The following is a 22,682-nucleotide window of genomic DNA, read 5'->3' on the forward strand; positions in this document are numbered from 1 at the left end:
TGACAAGCCCTCGTCTTAATGGAGATATAGTATTCACATATATCACAGCTGAAAACGGGAAAAAAGGATTCACCAAATCATGAAAACGTTTGTTTTTACTCGAATTATAAAAATGCAGAACAATGATCCTTTGTTCTAGCTTTGCCCCTTTTATTTAAAAAGTGTGAGAAAAGATACGAAGCACGGCTCTTGTGCGCCTAGAGAGAAATTATGTATTCTTGTGAAGAATTAACGCCTTTGCAAAGAAGCGAACAAGAGCTGGTGCTTAAAAGATGCGCTCATATATTCCCAGCCGCACTCAGTAACTGAATGCAGAGACTCGAATTGATCTGCCCGTTCCAACTATATTACCTCCTGGGAGTCACGCGGGTTCGTCAGCAGAATGCTGATTGGTGGTGAACGGGCTGATTGACAGGAGGGAGAGGCGGCGGAGCCAGTGAGCAGGGCGGCATTGGTGGGGCTCGTTTTTGTTGCCTGTTATCTCTCTTCTATCAATAATTTACACAGGGACTAGACGCAGCGCTATGTATTCATTTGTGCGTCTTCTTGTCAGGGCCCCTTCTTACACTTCAGGGGTCATTTAATACTTGCTATAAACTAAGAAAGCGAGAAGGAGACGCAGGCACAAAGCGAGAAGGTGAGCTCTCCAACAAATAAAGCAATTTAACAAAAATCCAGGAGGGGATAATAAGAACTCCCAAGAAGAGTGAAAGCTGGATTCGATCAGGAGATAAGGAGCAAGCTGCATATTGACATTTTGTGGAACTCGGTGGTCGCTCGTCATGTTAGAGTTGCTGTTCGCAATGGTTTGGTTTGCGGGACTCGTGTGCGGTCAGAATGAGACGGAGCCGATCGTACTGGAGGGGAAATGCCTCGTGGTCTGTGACTCGAATCCCACCTCGGATCCTACGGGGACGGCGCTCGGGATTTCTGTGCGATCTGGCAGCGCCAAGGTGGCTTTCTCAGTCATCAGGAGCACGAACCACGAGCCTTCAGAGATGAGCAACAGGACCATGATCATTTACTTTGACAATGTGAGTGGGGCGGAAGCTGCTGTATTTAATGAGTTGTATTGCATTTATTTATGAAAGCTGGAGCGTGCTGGCTCGTTACCTCAGGGCAGCTCCGATATCCCGAGGGTCGGCTAGTTTAGGTGCCTCACGCACAGTCAGCTTCATTTCCACCAGGTAGAACGAAGCACCCAGGGAGATGGCGAGCGAAAGTCAAAGTTTGAAGAAAGTTGCGGAAGGCTTTTTTTGCAGTGAAAATACAAGTTTAAAGGCAGGAGCAGTTCGAGGGGAAGTAAGATAGTTTAAGAAGAGGTGAAGTAAAGTGGCAGAAATATCTGAAAATGAACGGCGAGGGACTAGGTGATCAGTTGCATGCAATGGGACGGAATGGGAGAGCAATGTATCTATATAAGAACTGAAAATTCCAACTTAATACTTGTGTAATAGACATTGAACATGCAGGTGGAATTGACTAATGGAGGTGAAACGAGGAAGAAAGATACTGCTGTTTATGATTCTCACAACTCTCAAGCCTGTGATCTCCTCCATTCTCCCCGTGTTCCCGCTGGTCTTGCCATCTGTTTTCAGGCAGCCCACTGAGTGGCTTCGGGTAGCTGACATTAGTTATGTTTGATTTCAGATACTAGTGAATGTCGGCTCTAATTTTGACTCGGAGAGAAGCACCTTTATAGCTCCAAGGAAAGGAATTTACAGTTTTAACTTTCACGTGGTCAAAGTGTATAACCGGCAAACTATCCAGGTTAGTAGACAGGCCGTCATCGCATCGAATGCGTGGACTTTTTTTTCACGGTTTCTCGTTCTTGCTGTAAAGAAAACGGAGCCTTAAATGTACCCAGCGATTTACTGCATACATGACGATCAGATTTTATGGGTAGCCATTCGTACTGTATACATTAGACACCAGGCCAGCTGATCAAAGTGAGGGAAATTAACCAAAGCTTTATGGTCTTCATGGGAGACTCGGGGAATTTACGAATGCGAGGAGCTGAAAGCACTGGCAAGGTCATAGAGTTAATGCATTTTTTTTTCTTTTATAAATTCGCTTAGAAATCGTTTAACACCATGTTTAAAACAAACTATCAAAGTATTTGGAAGTGAAAGGTTAATTAAAGATCGTCTCCAATTCGAGACAAGCAGCGGCGACAAAATCGTTGTGGTCAGTTCAGCGTGCCCTTGTGGCTGTTTATTCATTCACTGCCGGATGGTGGTGAGCTTTCAATTCCATGGGTCCAGAAAACAAATATAAATTAACATAGGCAAACTTCACGGTCCTCAGTGGACTGGTGATTCTCAAGAGCTCTGCAAGAATGGCCCCACCTGCGATTCTCCCTCACTGTTCCACTGTTTCGCAACGTTTCACTGTCTGAGATGTTGACATATTGTATGTGAGCACTCTGACAGCAACGGAGTCAAAACAAGCTTTGGCTGCGAGTTAAAAGAATATTTTTAATCTGCAAATTCCACTGAACTCAATTTTTATTTGAAATCTAAATATTGTCATTGGATTATTAAGCATTCTATCTTTCTGCTGAATGGTCCAATCGTGTCACAGTGTCATGTTGGTTCAATATGAATAAAGGTAATATTTCTTTTTTTCCTTCTCAAAACAATCTGCAAATCGAGAATTCCGTATTACAGAATATTTGGGTTATTTAAGGGACGAGCTGAACTGAGCAGATTTGTGAACTAATCTCAACTGTAAATAATGCAAGCTTTCAAGCAAATGGGTAACGTAGACCTGGGGTAGTCCCGCACATTCGGCAGCGGAGTGCAACATTGAGAAGGAAGACACTGCACTAGAGTTGCAGAAAAAAAAATATATTTTGCCCTGTATTCCAAGTTTGCTTGGCATTTTTAACGTGGAGTTATGCTACGGAATTTTTTAAACTTTTTGCCACCACCGCCGTTGATTGAATGTGCGGTATTTGAAATTCTGTAATAAAATTGTCGATGGAGAGAAATGTCTCCTATTCGTCTCAAGTATCCTATCAAACAAATCATGATGGAAGTTAGGATGGTTTAACTGGTGCCCTAGTAAGTCTCACTTCTCAAAGAATAGTGTAATTAGAATGCACCACAAGACGTTTTATTAATATACTGAGTATATTATGAGTAACCGCAGAAGATTGCCAAGACTTGGTAGTCTGAAATAATTACAGTACTGTACATGGCGGAAATGTACAAGAGGTTATCCACTCTTCCGGTAGATAACGTTCAGCTGTGGCTTTTCCGATCCAAAAGGGTCACACCTAAATGATTAAGACCTCACCTACAGATTCTCAGATTTTCTGTATTTCATTTGTCTTTGCAGCTGTGACATTTTTCACACTCGTACCATTGCTGGCTATTAAGTAAAATGGTGGCCTAGGATTATAATTAGTAATGTTCTGCTAACTGTGCAGTATTTTCACTTTAAACCCGCTATTTTATCAAACACACGATGACATAATTTTAACGGTGTGCTTTCCCTACAGGTGAGCCTGATGCTGAATGGCTGGCCGTTGATCTCAGCCTTTGCCGGAGATCAGGATGTGACAAGAGAAGCCGCCAGCAATGGAGTGTTGACTCAGATGGAAAAGGGGGACCGAGCCTATCTTAAACTGGAACGAGGGAACCTCATGGGAGGGTGGAAATACTCGACTTTCTCCGGATTCCTAGTGTTTCCACTCTAAGAGAAAACAACATTGCATTTTTTCCTGAACCCTATACTGTCACAAGAGGGTTGATAACTTTTTGTTTCCCCAACAGCGCAAGTGCATCCCAAGGCTGCACAGAAAACTTATTATAAAGGGACAGTATCCCATTTGGTACCCTCCATCTACCAAAACCAATTAAAAATAACCCCAGCCTTATAATTATTCGTGGACATATTACACATTTGGTTAATCCCCAGATCATCACTTTCTATGAGCCGATGGATAAACACACTGTAGCATGAATACGCTAAATTATCTTTTTTTTTTAACAAGACTAATTACATTTATTCCATTGGCTTTGATTTTGTAGCAGTTTCAAGGTAAAGTCTGGATAGGCTGCCAAATCGGGAAACTGACAGAAAAGTTTAGCAGGGATATTTCAATGAAGGACTGGTTGCCAAAAGGATACCGTCTCTTTAAATATGTAAGAAAGCAGAAAACATGCTTCTCTCTGCCTGTATACGTCTGCCATGCGGAATCTTAGAGATGGTTGCAGTCTAAAAATGCAGCATACTTTCATTTGCCTTTGTATTTCTACATCCTATAGATACAATATTTTCAATTCTGTGACAGATTAACAACCTATATAGCCGAGCATAAACTTTAAAAAAACGGAATTATGGTAATTTTGATCTAGCAAACAAGGACGGTTAGTTGTGTTTCAGTAGTTCAGTGTATTCTGGGTTTATTCTGTGGAGGCCGCTAATCGTTCTGGTAGCATATCTATCGTTTTTTGTTCCAGTATAATGTGGCCATATTGAACAGCAGAAATTATGAAAAACAAATAGCACTGTAATATATGTGTGAATATTTATAAAATTGAATTTTGCTTTATTTCAATAAATTTTAAATGTAACTTTTATTTTTGTTAACCAGAAATCATGGTTGGAGACGCATATTTTATTATTCTTATATATCTGTGTGTGTGTTCGCACAGAATCTAGGGACAAAACGCCGTGTTCTTTAAAAGTTGTTTCTAAAATATCAGGTTATCATAGCCATTGCAAAAATACGTTTAGAATAGCGGTTTGGCGGACGGAGAAAAGCAGGTATTTACAAAAGCAGTCTTACAAAAGCTTTAGTTGATGCATTATTGTATATGTTCCTGCTTCAGTGTTTAGTAATTTGTGTTTAATGAGAGGTATAATTCCAGTCACTGGCACTGCGTATGCATAACCTTCACACTGATCGGCGCGTGCTTGTTCTGTATGCTCGGTAATCGGCAACACAGTTTGGCTCAGTGATTGAATTTTCTTTTGCAGCAGTACATTTGTTTTTAAACACTAAAGGGTTCTTCTAATGCATACGAACAATTAGGCACAAACATTGTTGTTTAAATTTGCTATTTTAGTAGAAATCTCGTCGAATTTGTGCCTGCGGTTTAAGATTTAAGCCCATTTTGTTCTTAATCACTTGAGGCAATGGGATGTTTGATAAATCAGCAGGGCATCATACTCACTCGCTTCAGGTAATTCGTGCTTCCTTCACGGAGAGCACTCTTGGGCTTATCAAGGTGACATTTCAAGCATAGCACCTCAGGCAAGTAACGGTCCACTTGCAGCGTTATGTGAAACTGATTTCTTATTGCAGAATATAGACTAGGTTTTATTTTTTTTTGTAAAATTATTTATATCTGACTACTTAAAAGAGCAGAAAATTATGAGATCGAGTTGGTTCAGAAATTGTTTCCGTTGCGTATCCCAAATTAATCATGTTCATTAGTGGCCCTGGGATGAGGTCTTTAACTCTGGAGTTCTTTCCCGAAACATTTTAGTTTCCTAGGCGCTTCCGACAGCCTACCTCTGACCAAACATTTGGTCGCCTTTCTTGCCATCTTTTCCTGTGTCTCGATGACAAATTTTGTGTAACACCCCCCCCCCTCCCCCCAGAAGCGTCTTGGGACCTGATATTATGGTAAAATGGACCAAGCAAATCTAACGCTTAAATTCCCGACGTATTTATGCTGTTGAGATCATATGCAGACGCTATAAACTACTGTTCTGGAGGAAATATTACAGAACCTGTATAATAGAACATATTTTCGCGATAGAAAACAGGCTCACTCTGTAGGATACTTTTCGTCATCGTGTTCGGGCCAAAGCAGGGGTTCCCAACCTTTTTTTATGCCATGGACCCCCCACTATTAACCGAAGGGTTCGCGGACGTCAGGTTGGAAACCCTTGGGCCAAAGCGTTTTGATGAAAAATGAGCAAATCTTGGAAATCGGGAACAAGACTGGGAGTGGCGGGCTTGGCAGCAGTTTATCAGAATAACTCTGAGTTCTCTACGCTAGCGAACTGCTTAATTGGCTCACGTGGGGAACATTAATACTAGATGAGCAAAGATTCTTTTGCAGGTGCATTGATTTAAAAAAAAAGGCGCGATCGCTGCATAATCATCCCTTTAAAAGTTTATGTATTTTAAAATCAACACGATTGTGCTTCGAATTAAATATACAAAACAATATTCAAGCGTCAATGTTGTTTAGTATTTTTGACCATTTTCTCCTTCCAATATGATTTAAATTGCTCCCAGCTGTTGGTTGTACATAGTAAGTCCAGCCACTCTAAATGGCTCGCTCTACCATTTTGTAAGATCTAATATAGAGACTTTAAGATATTCTGTGTGTGTCGGGCGGGGGTTGGGGGACAGTTCTTCAATAGGCGATCTCGTTATTAGTGTTGGTTAAAATGCCGTGACATTCTCCAGAAGAGAATACAAGAGACGCCTGTCTAGCATCCTAATCCAAATTTCAGTTAGATTGAAAGACAATTTCCATTACCATCCTGTTATTAGAGACCTAATTAAGAACGTGAACATCGGTCGTTGGCGAGAGATCCTATCCATTTGAAATTCTGAACTCCCAACCGGTTGGTACACATTTCTCAGCAGATCTGGGAGTTCGCGAGCGGAATCTTGCCGCGAGACTCGTAGTTCTGGGAAACTAGGGAAAAGGTGGCTGTGACGGTACTGCACTGAGTTTTCGAGAGTTAGCAGTATCTGAGTGGAACCATTCCAGCCCGACCAACACATTCGGCTAACTTCGGTGCCACTGAAACATGGATTTACTAACTATTTGAAAAGAGCGCCGTTTTTGAGTACGGCCAGGGCATCAGATCTTCTTTCCAAATTGAACATCCGATGTAATCATTGAACCGGCTCCAGGAACGCCGAATCTAGTCTGGTGCTCTAAGTCTGTGCTGTCTGATTTGTTGCTGTTCGATTTGGCAGGTGTTGCCAAAAACCTTCACCAGTCTTGTGTTCAGTTTTGAGACGTAAGAGAACCAGGGCAATTTCCCTGTGGTTATCATTGGGTTGTATCGAAATTGAAACAACTTCATTTGAACAAATAACGGGTTTGAGTTCATGAATTTACTGATTTTAAACTCTCAATTAAACCGGCTCATGTTCCACCACAACACTAACACATGGCGAGGTGCGCAATTCTGAATCTAGCGTTCAGGAAATAAACGCAATTGCAAACTAATTGACCAACTTGTCTTGGCTGGTAGTCACTCCCAGTTTACGTGGTTTAGAAAACCTCCAGGCATTTAGCAAACAATAAATCAAACACAGGCTAGCACCGTAGAGCCCCAAATTGAGATAATTTGCGCTGAAGTTCAGGAGGACTAATCAGCGATTTTGATTTAATTGGGTATTATTTTCAACTTCAGTTCCAATTCGGACTGACCTCGGTAGGACTCGACTTGGGCAATTCCTTCGACAAATCGGTCAACGAAATGGGAATATTAGAACGACACGCAAAATGATTAGTTAAGCTTAAGTAAGTTTGAACATTAATCTTGAATAAGGTAAAACGAAGACTCACTGCAGTTAATAAGAGATTATTTTCAAATGTTTGCTATATTAATTTAACATAATCTAATGCATCATAAACTGCCTCCTCCCGCAGTGCTTTCTCGAATCACCATTTTAATTACACTTCAATAAATTACTTAATGTACTGCAGAATAACACTAATTTGATCTTTCAAGTCCAAATTATTTTAGCGTGTGCATAATCTTCTATAAAATGACGATTTTGCATCTTGATTCAAGTACAATTCGACCGGTGTTTCGTGTTTATATTTACGTGCAGACAGAACTAACGTTAAATCGCCACTATCTACAGGTTTTTTTTACTAAGGTCCTGTTTAATTCACAACCTGTTGTTGTCGGCCAAGCGTTGTGCCACTTTCACTTAAATGTATATGTTTCATTCAATCCAATTACCCTGTAGCCTCTAGTAGAGGAAAATGTGCCAACACAAATTTTCTCCGGAGCAGAGGACAATGCAGTTGATTGTAGGAACACGTATTAGTTGAAGTCCGTACGGTAACTTCTCAAATCGAAACGATAGAGTCTTTTAGACCGAGGGCAGAGGAGTGGTTGATGAAAGCACAGCACACTTAACAGTTTATGGTATCCAGATACTGGGGATTTTGCATAATAATTCACGGTCGGTGAACAGGATCGCAATTTCCGCTATTCGAAGAAAAATCTTCCCAGCCACACACGATAGTAGAGTAATATTTCGGCATAATTGCTGCAGAAATCTAAAGTCGTAGTCTGCAAGTTACCCCCCTTATATCACTAAACCGATCTTGATTATGGGCGGTGGCATAGGGGCGACATTAATTTCTAAAATTTTAAAAAAGAAAAACTTGCAGATGTTCGACTTAAGATAAAGTACGGGAAACACTCAGCAAGGTAGGCAGCATCGGGGGAGAGAAACGAATTATCGTTTCGGCTCGATCATCCACACGTCCAACGTCCTGAAACACTTAATATGAAAGGTAAAATAATTCACCGCCAAGCGGTATGTTTGGGATAGAAACAACATCGACGACCAATATTACAGTGTATAGGCTTATTTTGATGGGTGGCACAGGACGGCAAAGAAGAAACTGGAACACGTTTTGGATTTGGAGAATTAATGATTAACGGGGTCCAATCAAGCCAGTAGCCCATCCCATCCCAAAGGGCAAATCTAATCACGGTTGTCCCTTTTGCAAGACTGTACCTGGTGGGTACAACCAGTGGCCAAGGGAAGGTGAAGACCCTCTGGGCTGGTTGGTCGGTGTTTTTGTACGAGATGCAGATTTACAAATGGTGGGGCAGGCTAGTCTTGCATGCTAATATAAATAATATATGGCAGGTTAATACAAAAGTCTGGCCGTGCTGTCATTAATGTAAGTTTGGGATCTTTTTTCTGTATAAGTGGACCGGGCAGCGGGTGGCAATCGATTGAGGAAGGAGATCGCTGTCGAAGCCTTGGCAACTGCAGCGTCCCTGGCAACCGACGGCGCGCTGGCAAGAACCCAAAGATTCAGCCAAAACAAATGACCATTCTGCCAGTCCTCGGCTGCAAACGAGGGGAGGGGTTGCTTTTGATTTAACCTAAATAATTCTCGGTGGGAGGGAATGTTCACTGGTCACATGATCGTGAAACAATGAAGGGAAAACACAAGTAAATTCCTCCCTGACCCATTCGAGTCTCGGCCGGCAGTGGTAAGTTTGCACTGTCGAAGTACCTGGGCTGGTTCTCTTTGCTTCGCCCTCGCCCTCGCCCGAGCTGGGGCAGCAGGCCCAGTTCAGAACGGCTTCCAAACAGCCCGATTGAGTTCCGAGTACCTCGACGTGTCGCGTTGCTGCTGGCCTCCGTGAGATGTTTTACGGAGTTTAGTTCCGCCACATTTCCAAATCTGTTTTGGGGGACAGATGCTGAAGTTGTTGAGTGGTACGTCTTGTGTAATTGCCTAAGGTGAGTTTGTACACCAGTATGTGGGAATAAAAGTCGGAACTTTATGAAGATGATGTATATGCATAGCGAAAGACGTCAGGTCTTCCGCAACATTTTATAAATTTTCGTCAACCTTTTACAAAAAAACACTTTAATCCTGAAGTACAGTAAAAAAAAAGACCTTAATTTGTCTCTAAAAGGTGATTTGCTCACAATCAGAACCGGTAGATTCTGAACTATCTCAAGGTGGGAGGCCAGAACGTGGGGAGAGCAAATCCAAGTGGGCAGAGACCGAACCAACTGGACGTCGCAATATAAGAAAAGGGTGAAGAAATACCAGCTTGTTTAGTGAATGGCCCCGCGCACTTATCTCAGTCTAGATACTCCTTCCATCCAATAGTGACATGCCGTCAGGAATCCATACTCTGTAGTCGCATCTTGTCTATTCTTTAGCGCTGAATGTGATGCAAGTTTCTCCTCCTGAAGTACGTTATGATACACACACTTAGTGGTCACTTAATTAGGTACACCTCTATACCTATTTATTAATGAAAATTAATACGCAGCCAATCATGTGGCAGCATTTAAATGCATAAACGCATGCAGATATGGTCAAGAGGTTCAGTTATTGTTCAGGCCAAACAGCAGAATAGGGAAGAAATGTAATCTTAGTAACTTTGACTGCGGAACGATTGTTGGTGCCAGATGGGATGGTTTGAGTGTCTCAGAAACTGCTGATCTCCTGGGGTTTTCATGCAACACACTCTCTAAAGTTTACAGAGAATGAGGCAAAAACCTAAAGAGAAAAAATCCAGTGAGCTGCAGTTCTGTGGTGATAAGTGTCTTGTTAATGTGAGAGGTCAGAGGAGAAGCTCTGGTTCAAGCTGACAGAAACCACAAATTACAATGTGTTGCAACAGTGGTTTGCAGAGGAGCATCTCTGACTGCACAGTGTGTTGAGTTGAATAGGCTAAGACTGCAGAAGACTATGAATGTACATTCAGTGGTCACCTTATTAGATACAGGAGGGACCTAATAAAGTGGCCACTGAGGGCTTATCTATACTTCTAAATATCTGCCAGAGACAGGCCTTTTCACCCCAACTCTTTCCAACCTTTAGATCTGCATCTAACTACAATTATTTTCATTTTTGCTGCTAGATGTGCACAAACCTGTGTGTTATGATATGGATAGTGAGAGAATTCCTAAAAAATACTAAAGTTAAAGTTGATTAATTATTCACTAATTATTATAAATCAAGGCCTATTTTGATGTAATCACAGTATTTAATGATGTCGCTTACAGTATTGACGGTAATTACTTTGATAGAAACCTAGTTACAGCTGAGTTAAAGTAGCACAGCTACAAATGAATATTTGGGAAAATGCAATAGAATTAATTAATGGATTTAGTCTGAATTAATAAGTGTTGCCTATCTTGCTGAGTTCGTCCTGCATTTTCTGTGTGTTGCCATAGAGTGAATAGGATGGAGAATTCAAGTGACAGGTAATTGGAAACTTAGGATCACTTGTGAACCAAATGGGAGGTATCCTGGAAAGTAAACGCTCAATTTGGATTTCCCTGCTTTTCATTAATAATTGTTTTATTTACCTTTCCACTTGACAATTCCAGTGTAATTAATAAGCTGTCCCTACGCACTCTCAGCTAGCACCGCTGTTGTCATTCAGTGGCAAAGGGACCTTTGTTTTCTCCACATGCCCGCTATCTGCAAATTGAAACATGGATGCATTCCAAATTTTCTTAGTTCTGAGAGAAGGTTATGGGTTTGAAATATTCTGTTTTTTTCCTCTCTCTCTCAATGGCTGCTGCTTGACTTGCAGAGCATTTCTAGGATGTTGTGTTTATATTTCAGTGTGGATTCTTCAGTAAGATTTATCACTCCCACCTTCACTGCCCGTCCTTGGCACAAATACTTACAGTAATTATTTCCCTCAATCCCTTGTAAACTTCCAGTAACTGTTTCCCTTTGCCCTTTTCCTGACCCCACTGGTCCCTGTCACTCAACTCTTTTCCCTTCTCCAATACTGTCTGTCTGCCCATCACCCACACATTCCTTTCATTGGTTCCCTGCCTCAACTTCTTTCATTTATTCCAATGATCTACTGTCTTGGCCTACCAGATTCCAATTTCTTCAGCCCTTTTGTCATTGCCCTCTATCACATCCCATCTCCCTCGCTCTTTCCCCCCACCCCCCCTTTGCCTGCCTTTCAACCCCTCCTCTTCTTGGATCCACCTATCATGTGCCAGCTCTTGCTCCATCCTTTCCCCACCTCATACTGCTACCGACCCTCCTACTTTGCAACCCAGATGAAGGATCCCTGCCCGAAATGTCGGCAATTCATTTCCATCAATAGTTCTTCAAGCTCCTTTGTGCGTTGATCTTAAATTTATAGATCTCTGCATAATTCTAGCTAGTTTTAGCAATGGTTCAGTTAATAGTAATTGAATTTGTGAGTCAGAGGGTTGAGGGTTCAAGTTGATACTTGAACATTTTCTTTTGGGAGAGGCAGCGAATCTGATCGATACATTAATGAAAGGGTTGCACCATTAGTGTCGAAAACCATTCAGGTCAGACATTAGATCCTAGGGCTCAAACATCTATGGCAGTATTTTGAAACAGAACTGAGGAACTCTCTGTGAAGTCCTTGTCAATACTTCACCTCGTAACATCTTCAGGACTGACTACTTGGTTATTACAAAATTGTTCTGTGTTAGAGGGAGGGAGGAAGGTGTAGGTGATGGGTAGGATGTGAGGGCAGGGGAGGGGAAAGAGAAGGGGTGAAACAATCAAAAGTATAAGGGAAATTAAAAGTCAAGGGGGACAAAGGGGTATGGTTACCGGAAGTTGGAGAAATCAGTGCTGACGTTGTCATGTTGGAGATGACCAAGATGGAATATGAGGTTGCTTAGCCTCATTTTGGCAGTAGAAGAGGCAGTGGGCTGAAATATCAGTGTGGAATATGAAGTGGAATTAAAATGGGTAGCCACCAGGAGATTCTAACTGTTGCAGTGGATGGAGCGAAGGTACCTGAGGCAGTTCAGTCCCCCTAGTCAGTGTCGGGTGTCACTGATGTAGAGGAATTGAATCTAATGCAATGAATGACACTGATGGATTTACATGCTAAGTGACCAGCATCGGCAGTCACTCTTGCGTCTGCTGAGTAGCTGTGGCATTTTCTGTTTTTAGGTCTGTGGTGGTGGAACTTGTTGAAGTTGTTGTTTGCAACTGTTTTTCAAATAATATGTCCTGGAAAGGCTTATAGATCATTGTCCAAATAGGCCAATCATTTTGTTTACTGCAGGCTTGCCACTGCAAAATCCTATTGCACACAAGGCTTAAGGTAGGCGTGTCAAAGTACCCAAAGCAGAGCGTAAGATGTATGGTAATCAGAGCCTGTGTTGAGGTGGATTTCTATCTGAGCAGATCCACTTTAACTAGCAAGAAGCAGGTCATGTGATGTAAAAGCTTGTTTGGACTTCTTGGATCCCTCTCCGTGTAGAATGCCTAGAGAAGAAAATTGCTAACTTTACAGACCCTGTATTGCATGGAGCTCAGCAATGTTGAATATTTCATTCTTAAATCGGTTATGTGATTTAATTTCTAAAAAGAATTGTTTTAAAATATGTTCTGAATTATTTTTATTCTTTGGGGGAACTTGTAAAATATTAAACAGATCTTCTGAAAGTCAACAAATGTTATATTGTTAATATTCTCTCATAATTTGTATTTCTCATTACATGGGAGAAACCCATTGGCATCAATCCCTTTCTCCCACTTACTTTGTTAATAATATCACAGTGATATTACCCTTTGGTTTGCACTTGACTGGGAGAATGCAAGTCTTTTAAAAGTGCCGCTGTTTGCAATGGTCAGTTCCTAGATGAAACACAAGCTTTAATTAAATATTTAACTTAATGCATTGTACAATGACTCAGAAGTTTCATAAAATTATAATTTGATTAAAACTTGGAAAACAGTTGCACCACAAAGGAAAATATCTGGGCGTATATCTTCCCTTTTAATTGGTGTGAACAATACAGGAGCAAAGACTAAATTGCAATTTAAGGTTTCACTTGGGAGGATACCAATTATTTAGACAAAACAAATTATTAAATACAACTCTGCCCAATGGAAAACAGCTAATTAAGAAAATTTAAAGTTATTGATATGGACAGCCAATTAAATCCTCCTTTTTATAATGAGTATAATTAGTATGAATTTGTGTCAATTTAAAACAGAGCAGTTTGTTATGAGTCTTTGGATGTATTAAGGCTTAAGGTAATGATATAGAACTTCAAATCATTTAAAACAATGACAGACACTGTGCGCCCTATAGTGTAGTCTTTGAGCAGTGAGCACACAAAGCTTTCCAGAAGCAAATTTGGGTCATAAGTATGCATTTAACAACTTTGAGCCAGTCCTATATCTTAAGTACCTGAATTCCCCAATTTTTAAACCAATTTGGCCATTAAGTATCTATCAGATTAACAATTGGTGCCAATTTCTGTTTGCAGAAGAGTTCTAAACTTCTAATATCCTCTGAATGTAAAGTATTTTCTAAATTTTCTTCTGAGAGGCCTAGCTCATATTTTCAGACAATGTCCTACTCTGAGACTCCTTAACCCAGGGAAATAGTTTCTCTCCATAAATTCTTTCAACATTCCTCAAAGTTTTGAGAACATATTCTTGCATTGTGAAGAAAATCCCAGATTCTTTAATCTTTCTTGGTGACTAAACCCTTTGGAATCCATGCTTCAGTCTGGTAAATCTGAACTGCTTCATAAGACCATAAGCTATAGGAGCAGCAGCAGGTCATTCAGCCTATCGAGTCTGCTCTGCCACTCAATCATGGCTGATCCAATTCTTCCAGTCATCCCAACTCCCTTGTCTTCTCCCCATACCTTTTGATGCCCTGGCTAATCAAAAACCTATCTATCTCTGCTTTAAATGCACCCAGTGACTTGGCCTCCACAGCCACTCACGGCAACAAATTCCACAGATTTACCACTCTCTGACTGAAGTAATTTCTCTGCATCTCTGTTCTAAATGGATGTCCTTCAATCTTGAAGTCATGCCCTCCTGTCCTAGACTCCCCTACCGTGGGAAATAACTTTGCCATATCTAATCTGTTCAGGCATTTTAACATTCAGAATGTTTCTATGAGATCATCCCTCATTCTCCTGAACTTCAGGGAATAGAGCCCAAGAACTGCCAGAAGTTCCTCATACGGTGACCCTTTCATTCTTGGAATCATTCTCGTGAATCTTCTCTGAACCCGCTCCAATGTCAGTATATCCTTTCTAAAATAAGGAGCCCAAAATTGCACACAATACTTGAAGTGTGGTTTCAAGAGTGCCTTATAGAGCGTCAACATCACATCCCTGCTCTTATATTCTATACCTCTAGAAATCAATGCCAACATTGCATTTGCCTTCTTCACAACCGACTCAACCTGGAGGTTAACCTTTAGGGTATCCTGCACAAGGACTCCCAAGTCCCTTTGCATCTCTGCATTTTGAATTCTCTCTCCATCTATATAATAGTCTGGCCGTTTATTTCATCCACTGAAGTGCATGACCATACACTTCCCAACATTGTATTTCATTTGCCACTTCTTTGCCCATTCCCCTAAACTATCTAAGGCTCTCTGCAGGCTCTCTGTTTCCTCAACACTACCCACTCCTCCACCTGTCTTTGTATCATTGGCAAATTTAGCCACAAATTCATTAATCCCATGGTCCAAATCATTGACATACATCGTAAAAATCAGCGGTTCCAACACTGACCCCTGTGAAACTCCACTGGTAACCGGCAGCCAGTCAGAATAGGATCCCTTTATTCCCACTCTCTGTTTTCTGCCGATCAGCCAATGCTCCACCCATGCTAGTAACTTCCCTGTCTTGTCTTGTCTTGGTAAGCAGCCTCACGTGCGGCACTTTGTCAAAGGCCTTCTGAAAATCCAAGTACACCACATCCACTGCATCTCCTTTGTCTATCCTGCTAGGAATTTCCGCAAAAGATTGCAGAAGGTTAGTCAGGCAGGATTTTCCTTTTAGGAAATCATGCTGGCTTTGGCCTATCTTGTCATGTGCTTCCAGGTACTCCGTAATATCATCCCTAACTATTGATTCCAACAACTTCCCAACCACTGATGTCAGGCTAACAGGTCTATAGCTTCCTTTCTGCTGCCTCCCACTCCTCTTAAATAGTGGAGTAACATTTGCAATTTTCCAGTCATCCGGTACAATGCCAGAATCTATCGATTCTTGAAAGATCATTGTTAATGCCTCTGCAATCTCTCCAGCGACTTCCTTCAGAACCCAAGGGTGCATTCCATCAGGTCCAGGAGATCTATCCACCCTCAGACCATTGAGCTTCCTGAGCACCTTCTCAGTTGTAATTTTCACTGCACATACTTCACTTCCCTGATGCTCTTGAATGTCTGGTATACTGCAGATGTCTTCCACTGTGAAGACTGATGCAAGATATGCATTCAGTTCCTCTGCCATTGTGTCTCTCATTACGATATCTCCAGCATTATTTTCTATTGGTCCTATATCTATCCTCAACTCTCTTTTGCCTTTTATATACTTAAAAAAGCTTTTAGTATCTTCTTTAATATTAGACGCTAGCTTCCTTTCATAATCCATCTTTTCCTTCCTAATGACCTTCTTAGTTTCATTCTGCAAGTTTTTAAAAGCTTCTCAATCCTCTATCTTGACACTAGCTTTGCATTCATTGTATGCCTTTTAAAGAACAAAGAACAATACAGCACAGTATAGGCTATTTGGCCCACAATGTTGTGCCGACCATTAAACCCCGCCTCCCATATAACCCTCCATCTTAAATTCCTCCATATACCTTTGGTTTTTATTTTGGCTCTGACTTCCATGTGAAGAACAAAAGGATGACAGGAGTGAAGGTAGGACCGATTAGAGATAAAAGTGGGAAGATGTGCCTGGAGGCTGTGGGAGTGAGCGAGGTCCTCAATGAATACTTCTCTTCGGTATTCACCACTGAGAGGGAACTTGATGATGGTGAGGACAGTATGAGTGAGGTTGATGTTCTGGAGCATGTTGATATTAAGGGAGAGGAGGTGTTGGAGTTGTTAAAATACATTAGGATGGATAAGTCCCCGGGGCCTGATGGAATATTCCCCAGGCTGCTCCACGAGGCAAGGGAAGAGATTGCTGAACCTCTGGCTAGGATTTTTATGTCCTCGTTATCCACGGGAATGGTACCAGAGGACTGGAGGGAGGCAAATGTTGTCCCCTTGTTCAAAAAAGGTAGTAGGGATAGTCCAGGTAATTATAGACCAGTGAGCCTTACGTCTGTGGTGGGAAAGCTGTTGGAAAAGATTCTTAGAGATAGGATCTATAGGCATTTAGAGAATCATGGTCTGATCAGGGACAGTCAAGCATGGCTTTGTGAAGGGCAGATCGTGTCTAACAAGCCTGATAGAGTTGTTTGAGGAGGTGACCAGGCATATAGATGAGGGTAGTGCAGTGGATGTGATCTACATGGATTGTAGTAAGGCATTTGACAAGGTTCCACATGGTAGGCTTATTCAGAAAGTCAGAAGGCATGGGATCCAGGGAAGTTTGGCCAGGTGGAGTCAGAATTGGCTTGCCTGCAGAGGGTTGTGGCAGAGGGAGTATATTCAGATTGGAGGGTTGTGACAAGTGGTGTCCCACAAGGATCTGTTCTGGGACCTCTACTTTTTGTGATTTTTATTAACGACCTGGATGTGGGGGTTGAAGGGTGGGTTGGCAAGTTTGCAGATGACACAAAGGTTGGTGGTGTTGTAGATAGTGTAGAGGATTGTCAAAGATTGCAGAGAGACATTGATAGGATGCAGAAGTGGGCTGAGAAGTGGCAGATAGAGTTCAACCCAGAGAAATGTGAGTTGGTACACTTTGGAAGGACAAACTCCAAGGCAGAGTATAAAGTAAATGGCAGGATACTTGGTAGTGTGGAAGAGCAGAGGGATCTAGGGGTATATGTCCACAGATCCCTGAAAGTTGCCTCACAGGTAGATAGGGTAGTTAAGAAAGCTTATGGGGTGTTAGTTTTCATAAGTCGAGGGATAGAGTTTAAGAGACGCGATGTAATGATGCAGCTCTATAAAACTCTAGTTAGGCCACACTTGGAGTACTGTGTCCAGTTCTGGTCGCCTCACTATAGGAAGGATGTGGAAACATTGGAAAGGGTACAGAGGAGATTTACCAGGATGCTGCCTGGTTTAGAGAGTATGGATTATGATCAGAGATTAAGGGAGCTAGGGCTTTACTCTTTGGAGAGAAGGAGGATGAGAGGAGACATGATAGAGTTGTACAAGATATTAAGAGGAATAGACAGAGTGGACAGCCAGCACCTCTTCCCCAGGGCACCACTGCTCAGTACAAGAGGACATGGCTTTAAGGTAAGGGGAAGGAAGTTCAAGGGGGATATTAGAGGAAGGATTTTCACTCAGAGTGGTTGGTGCGTGGAATGCACTGCCTGAGTCAGTGGTGGAGGCAGATACACTAGTGAAGTTTAAGAGACTACTAGACAGGTATATGGAGGAATTTAAGGAGGGGGGTTATATGGGAGGCAGGGTTTGAGCGTCGGCACAACATTGTGCTCCGAAGGGCCTGTAACGTGCTGTACTACTCTATGTTCTGTGTTCACTTGTCAGCCACAGTCATGCCCTTCTTCCATTTGAAAATTTCTTCTTATTTGGAATATATCTGTCTTGTACTTCTCTCATTTTTCACAGAAACTCCAGCCATTTCTGCTCTCTGTCCTTCCTGCTAGTGTCCCTTTCCAGTCAACTTCGATCAGTTCCCCTCTCATGCCATTGTAATTTCCTTTATTCCACTGAAATACCGACACATTGGAATTCAGTTTCTCCTTCTCAAATTTCAAAGTGAACTCGATCATATTGTGATCACTGTTCCCGAAGGGTTCCTTAACCATAAGCTTTCTTATCACCTCCGGATCATTGCACAACACCCAATTCAGCAGAGGTGATCCCCTAATGGGCTCAACAACAAGCTGTTCTAAAAAACCATCCCTTAGATATTCTACAAATTCTCTCTCTTGAGGTCCAGTACTGGCCTGGTTTTCCCAATCTAGTTTTATGTTAAGATCCCCAACAATTATTATGACATTGCCCTTCTGACATGCCTTTTCTATCTCCTTTTCTACCCCCTTCTGAGGTACTTGCACTCAGAATTACACTGCTCCAGGTCTGGTCCAGCTACAGACTTGTAGCTTCTGTCTCTTTTATACTCTCAACTTTCAGATATAAAGGCCAAAATTCAATTTTAACTTCTTTGATTTATTTTCTCTATCTGCCCAGAATATTTTAACGATCAACAAATGAAAACCACTAAACTTTCTCCATTCCCCACCTCAACTTCCATAACACTAAATCTGGGCATCCATTTTAACTGGCAACCCCTTGGAGAGTTATTGTGCTCAGCTATTAACCTTTTTTTTATGGTTGAAAAACCACATAAGTCTACCATAAAATCCATTTTCCACAGTTTTCCCCCTTTTTCATTTAAGCAACTTAATGCTTCTACCTGCACTGTTGACAATAGTCACAGCTTTCTTATTATCAGTAGATTGGTTTTGTGTAACCTGAGTCATTTAGGAACATGGCAGTCCACACCTGGGATGGTGATGATCCTCCAGATTAGTCCTCAAGCACAACTGTGATTAATTTTAATTGGTCTGTCAATGATTTTTTTTTCAGTTGGTGGGATGCTGAGTTCTAGAATTCATCTGTCTGCGTTGTTTTAAGAGGTTACGTGAAACTATTGTTTTAGCCAAGGTTTAAAAAGTACTGTGAATTTATGTACAACATAAATGATATACACCATAAATTAGTGGAGTCTATATGTATTTTTCTATATTTTAATTGTCCATATAATGCTGATTTTATTACTTTAAATATGCCATTTATATTCAATTAACTAGTATCAAAGATCACAATGATCATTCAGTAGCAGTTATATCCACTGTGATGAAGGACTTTGAGAGGTTGGTCATGAAACATATCAACTCCTGCCTGAGGAGCGACTTGGATCCATTCTGATTTGCCTACCGTCACAATAGATCAACAGGAGATACCTTTTCTTTGGCTGTTCACTCAGCCCTGGAACATCTGGATAATGAAGAGGTAAATATCAGGATGCTCTTCATTGAGTACAACTCAACATTCAACACCATCATCCACTCAAAACTCACTGAGCTCCAAGACCTAGGCCTCGATACCACCATGTGATCCTCGGTTTCCTTACTTGCAGACCCCAGTCAGTTCAGATTGGCAACAACTTCTCTTCCACAATCTCCTTCAGCACAGGTGCAGCACAAGTCTGTGTGCTTAGCCCCCTGCTCTACTTGCTTTACACTTATGACGGGGAGGCTAATTACAGCTCCAATGCCATGTTTAAGTTTCCTGATGTCACCACTGTTGTTGGCCAAATCAACATCAGTGACAAATTGGCATACAGGAGGGAGACTGAAAATCTGATTCAGTGGGGCCACAGCAACAGCCTCTCACCCAATGTCAGCAAAACCAACGAGCTAGTTATTGATGACAGGAGGAAGAAACCAGAGGTCCATGAGCCAGTCCTCATGAGGAGATCAGAAGTGGAGAGGGTAGCAACTTTAAATTCCTTGGCATTATTATTTTGGAGGATGGGTCTTGCGATCAGCATATAAGTGCCATTACAAAGAAGGCATGGCATTGCCTCTACTTCCTCAGATGTTAATGCAGATTCGACATGTTATCTAAAACCTTGACAAGCTTCTACAGGTGCACAGTGTAGAGTATCTGGACCAGTTGCATCACAGCCTGACATGGAAACACCAATGCCCGAGGATAGAAAAGCCTTCAGAAATGTAGTGGATATAGTCCAGTCCATCACAGGAAATGCTCTCCTCAACTCTGAGCACATCTACAAGGAGTACTGCCACAGGAAAGCAGCATCCAGCATCAAGGACCCGCACCATCCAGGCCATGCTCTCTTCTTACTGCTGCCATCCGTAAGGATGTACAGGAGCCTTATATCCCACACCAGCAGGTTCTGGAACAGTTATTACCCTTCAACCATCAGGTTCCTGAATCAGGGAGGATAATTTCATTCACCTCATTCACCTCATTCACCTCAACACTGAACCGATTCCACATCCTATGGATTCGTTTTCAAAGTCTCCACAACTCGTGTTCTCAGTTTTTTTTAATTCTCTTTTTTTTGCATTTGCACAGTTCATCTGTTTTGCACATTGGTTGGTTGTCAGTCTTTGTGTGTAGTTTTTCATTGATTCTATTGTATTTCTTTGTTCTACTGTGAATGCCTGCAAGAAAATGAATCTCACTGTGACATATACATACCTTGCTAATAAATTTACTTTGAACTTTAGAACTTTGAATAATTAAGTCTGGTAGGTAGCAGCAGCTAGTGAAACCAATCTCGTGAGTTTATTTTACTTTGAATAATTAAGTAAAATAATTAAGGTATGTGACATATACATACCTTGCTAATAAATTTACTTTGAACTTTAGAACTTTGAATAATTAAGTCTGGTAGGTAGCAGCAGCTAGTGAAACCAATCTCGTGAGTTTATTTTACTTTTTAGATAACTGGTCTGATTATAGTTTGCGTTGCTCATTTTTTTTGAAAGACTAGTAACCAACAAAAGAACAATGGAGATGTGGTGGGAACCAAATCTATGCTTTGTGTGCTTCTGGATTTGAGCTACCATAGAGCACATGGTAACCCAACTCAATGGAATAGTGTAGCAAAAGCTATTTTCTTTCTCAGCATCTTGACCTGAAACATCTACAACTCCTTTCCTCCTTCAGACTCTCCTCAACCTGCTGAGTTCCTCCAGCAGATCGTTTGTTCAGACTTCAGAATTTATAGTTTTTTGTGTCGTCTTCCACAACATACAGCCTTTCTCTGCAGGAAAAGCATTATGTTGTTTCCATTTTTACGTGATTGAGATGGATATTGTGAGTCAGACATAACCATGGCTAGCTTCTTCTCAATCTTTACATGCTATGTGTTGGTTTACAAACAAATTAATCATTGATACACCGAATCACTAACTGATTGGTGATACTACTTTTGAGTATGGAGGACTTTTAGCTGAAATTGTTGCTGGCTCGTTTTGTGGATGTGACTCATTCGTGTATGGAAGCCACTGGCCTGCATGAAGACGTCAAATGGCATATAAAGCTTGTTTGATGTCAGGCGCGTAGAATTCTATTGCACACATAAGACCCATGGGAACAATATAGCAGGTCTTACAGAAGGCTTTAGGGTTGCATTACCATTTGGTTCCCTTCTACCTGGGTTGTTTCTGAAAATCCTAGACATTTACATTGCACCTGTACCATTCTCTCAGTTTTGATCTTTTCCTCTCCTTTTGCAACCAATGCTTTGTCTTCCACACCCTTGATAATCAACCTAAATCTTCTTTTCCCACCTCGCCCCCTTCGTCCACAATGTAATTATTCCTTTTAACTAGCTTATTGCTTCTATGTAAGATCAGAAGTGTCTGTTCTACCTTCCGGACAAGTGTTGTGGAACATCCAGGGTGCTCTAGTGAGTGAAGCTGATAAATGTCAGGTGTTATACTTGGTTAGGGGGCCATTGTTTGGGCATCTGTGTTACATAATGATCTGAAACAGGAGAAGCAAATGATGCATCCCACGGCCCACAGCGACCATATGTAAAACTTGCCTCTATCTTCCTATTGATTTTATGCTACATTAGTTTGTATTTTCAACAGTTTGGGTAATGCCTGTTAAAATGTTTTATTTCCTAACCTCCAGCTCCACAAAGTAATTAAGTTCACATATTATTCCAGTGCTAGGATCTTGGGAACCAGAGGCTGATTATCCTTACAGGGAGCAGCAGTTCCTGGGAATCTTGGAGGAAAGCTGATAGCTTCACTCTTTGTATTTATTCTTCTTCCCCAATATGTTTGAAATCCATCATTACTCCTAAAGCTTTATTAATATGTTCCCTTAGTTCAAGGCAATGCTTCGTTGGTTCTTTCTGTGACATTGCTTTTATTCCAGCTACTAGGACGTGCTGCAAAGTGTTCTTGAAAGTGATTGAAATCAAAAAAAGGCACTGTGAACAAAAATCTATGTCCTCCAGTCTATTTTAGTACAGGAAGATAATGCGT

At 41.4% G+C, this 22,682-nt stretch overlaps 1 protein-coding gene across 1 annotated transcript; it reads left to right on the plus strand.

The window, feature by feature from the left end:
- Positions 1 to 465: 465 nt before the first annotated feature.
- Positions 466 to 6,174, plus strand: cbln1 (cerebellin 1 precursor). Its single transcript, XM_073070059.1, has 3 exons — positions 466 to 1,034; positions 1,651 to 1,770; positions 3,506 to 6,174. The coding sequence occupies exons 1-3, from the start codon at positions 783 to 785 to the stop codon at positions 3,701 to 3,703; spliced, it is 570 nt and encodes a 189-aa protein (XP_072926160.1). The 5' UTR covers positions 466 to 782; the 3' UTR covers positions 3,704 to 6,174.
- Positions 6,175 to 22,682: the final 16,508 nt, after the last annotated feature.

This window comes from Hemitrygon akajei, chromosome 17, assembly GCF_048418815.1.
Source record: "Hemitrygon akajei chromosome 17, sHemAka1.3, whole genome shotgun sequence".
NCBI classification, from domain to species: domain Eukaryota; kingdom Metazoa; phylum Chordata; class Chondrichthyes; order Myliobatiformes; family Dasyatidae; genus Hemitrygon; species Hemitrygon akajei.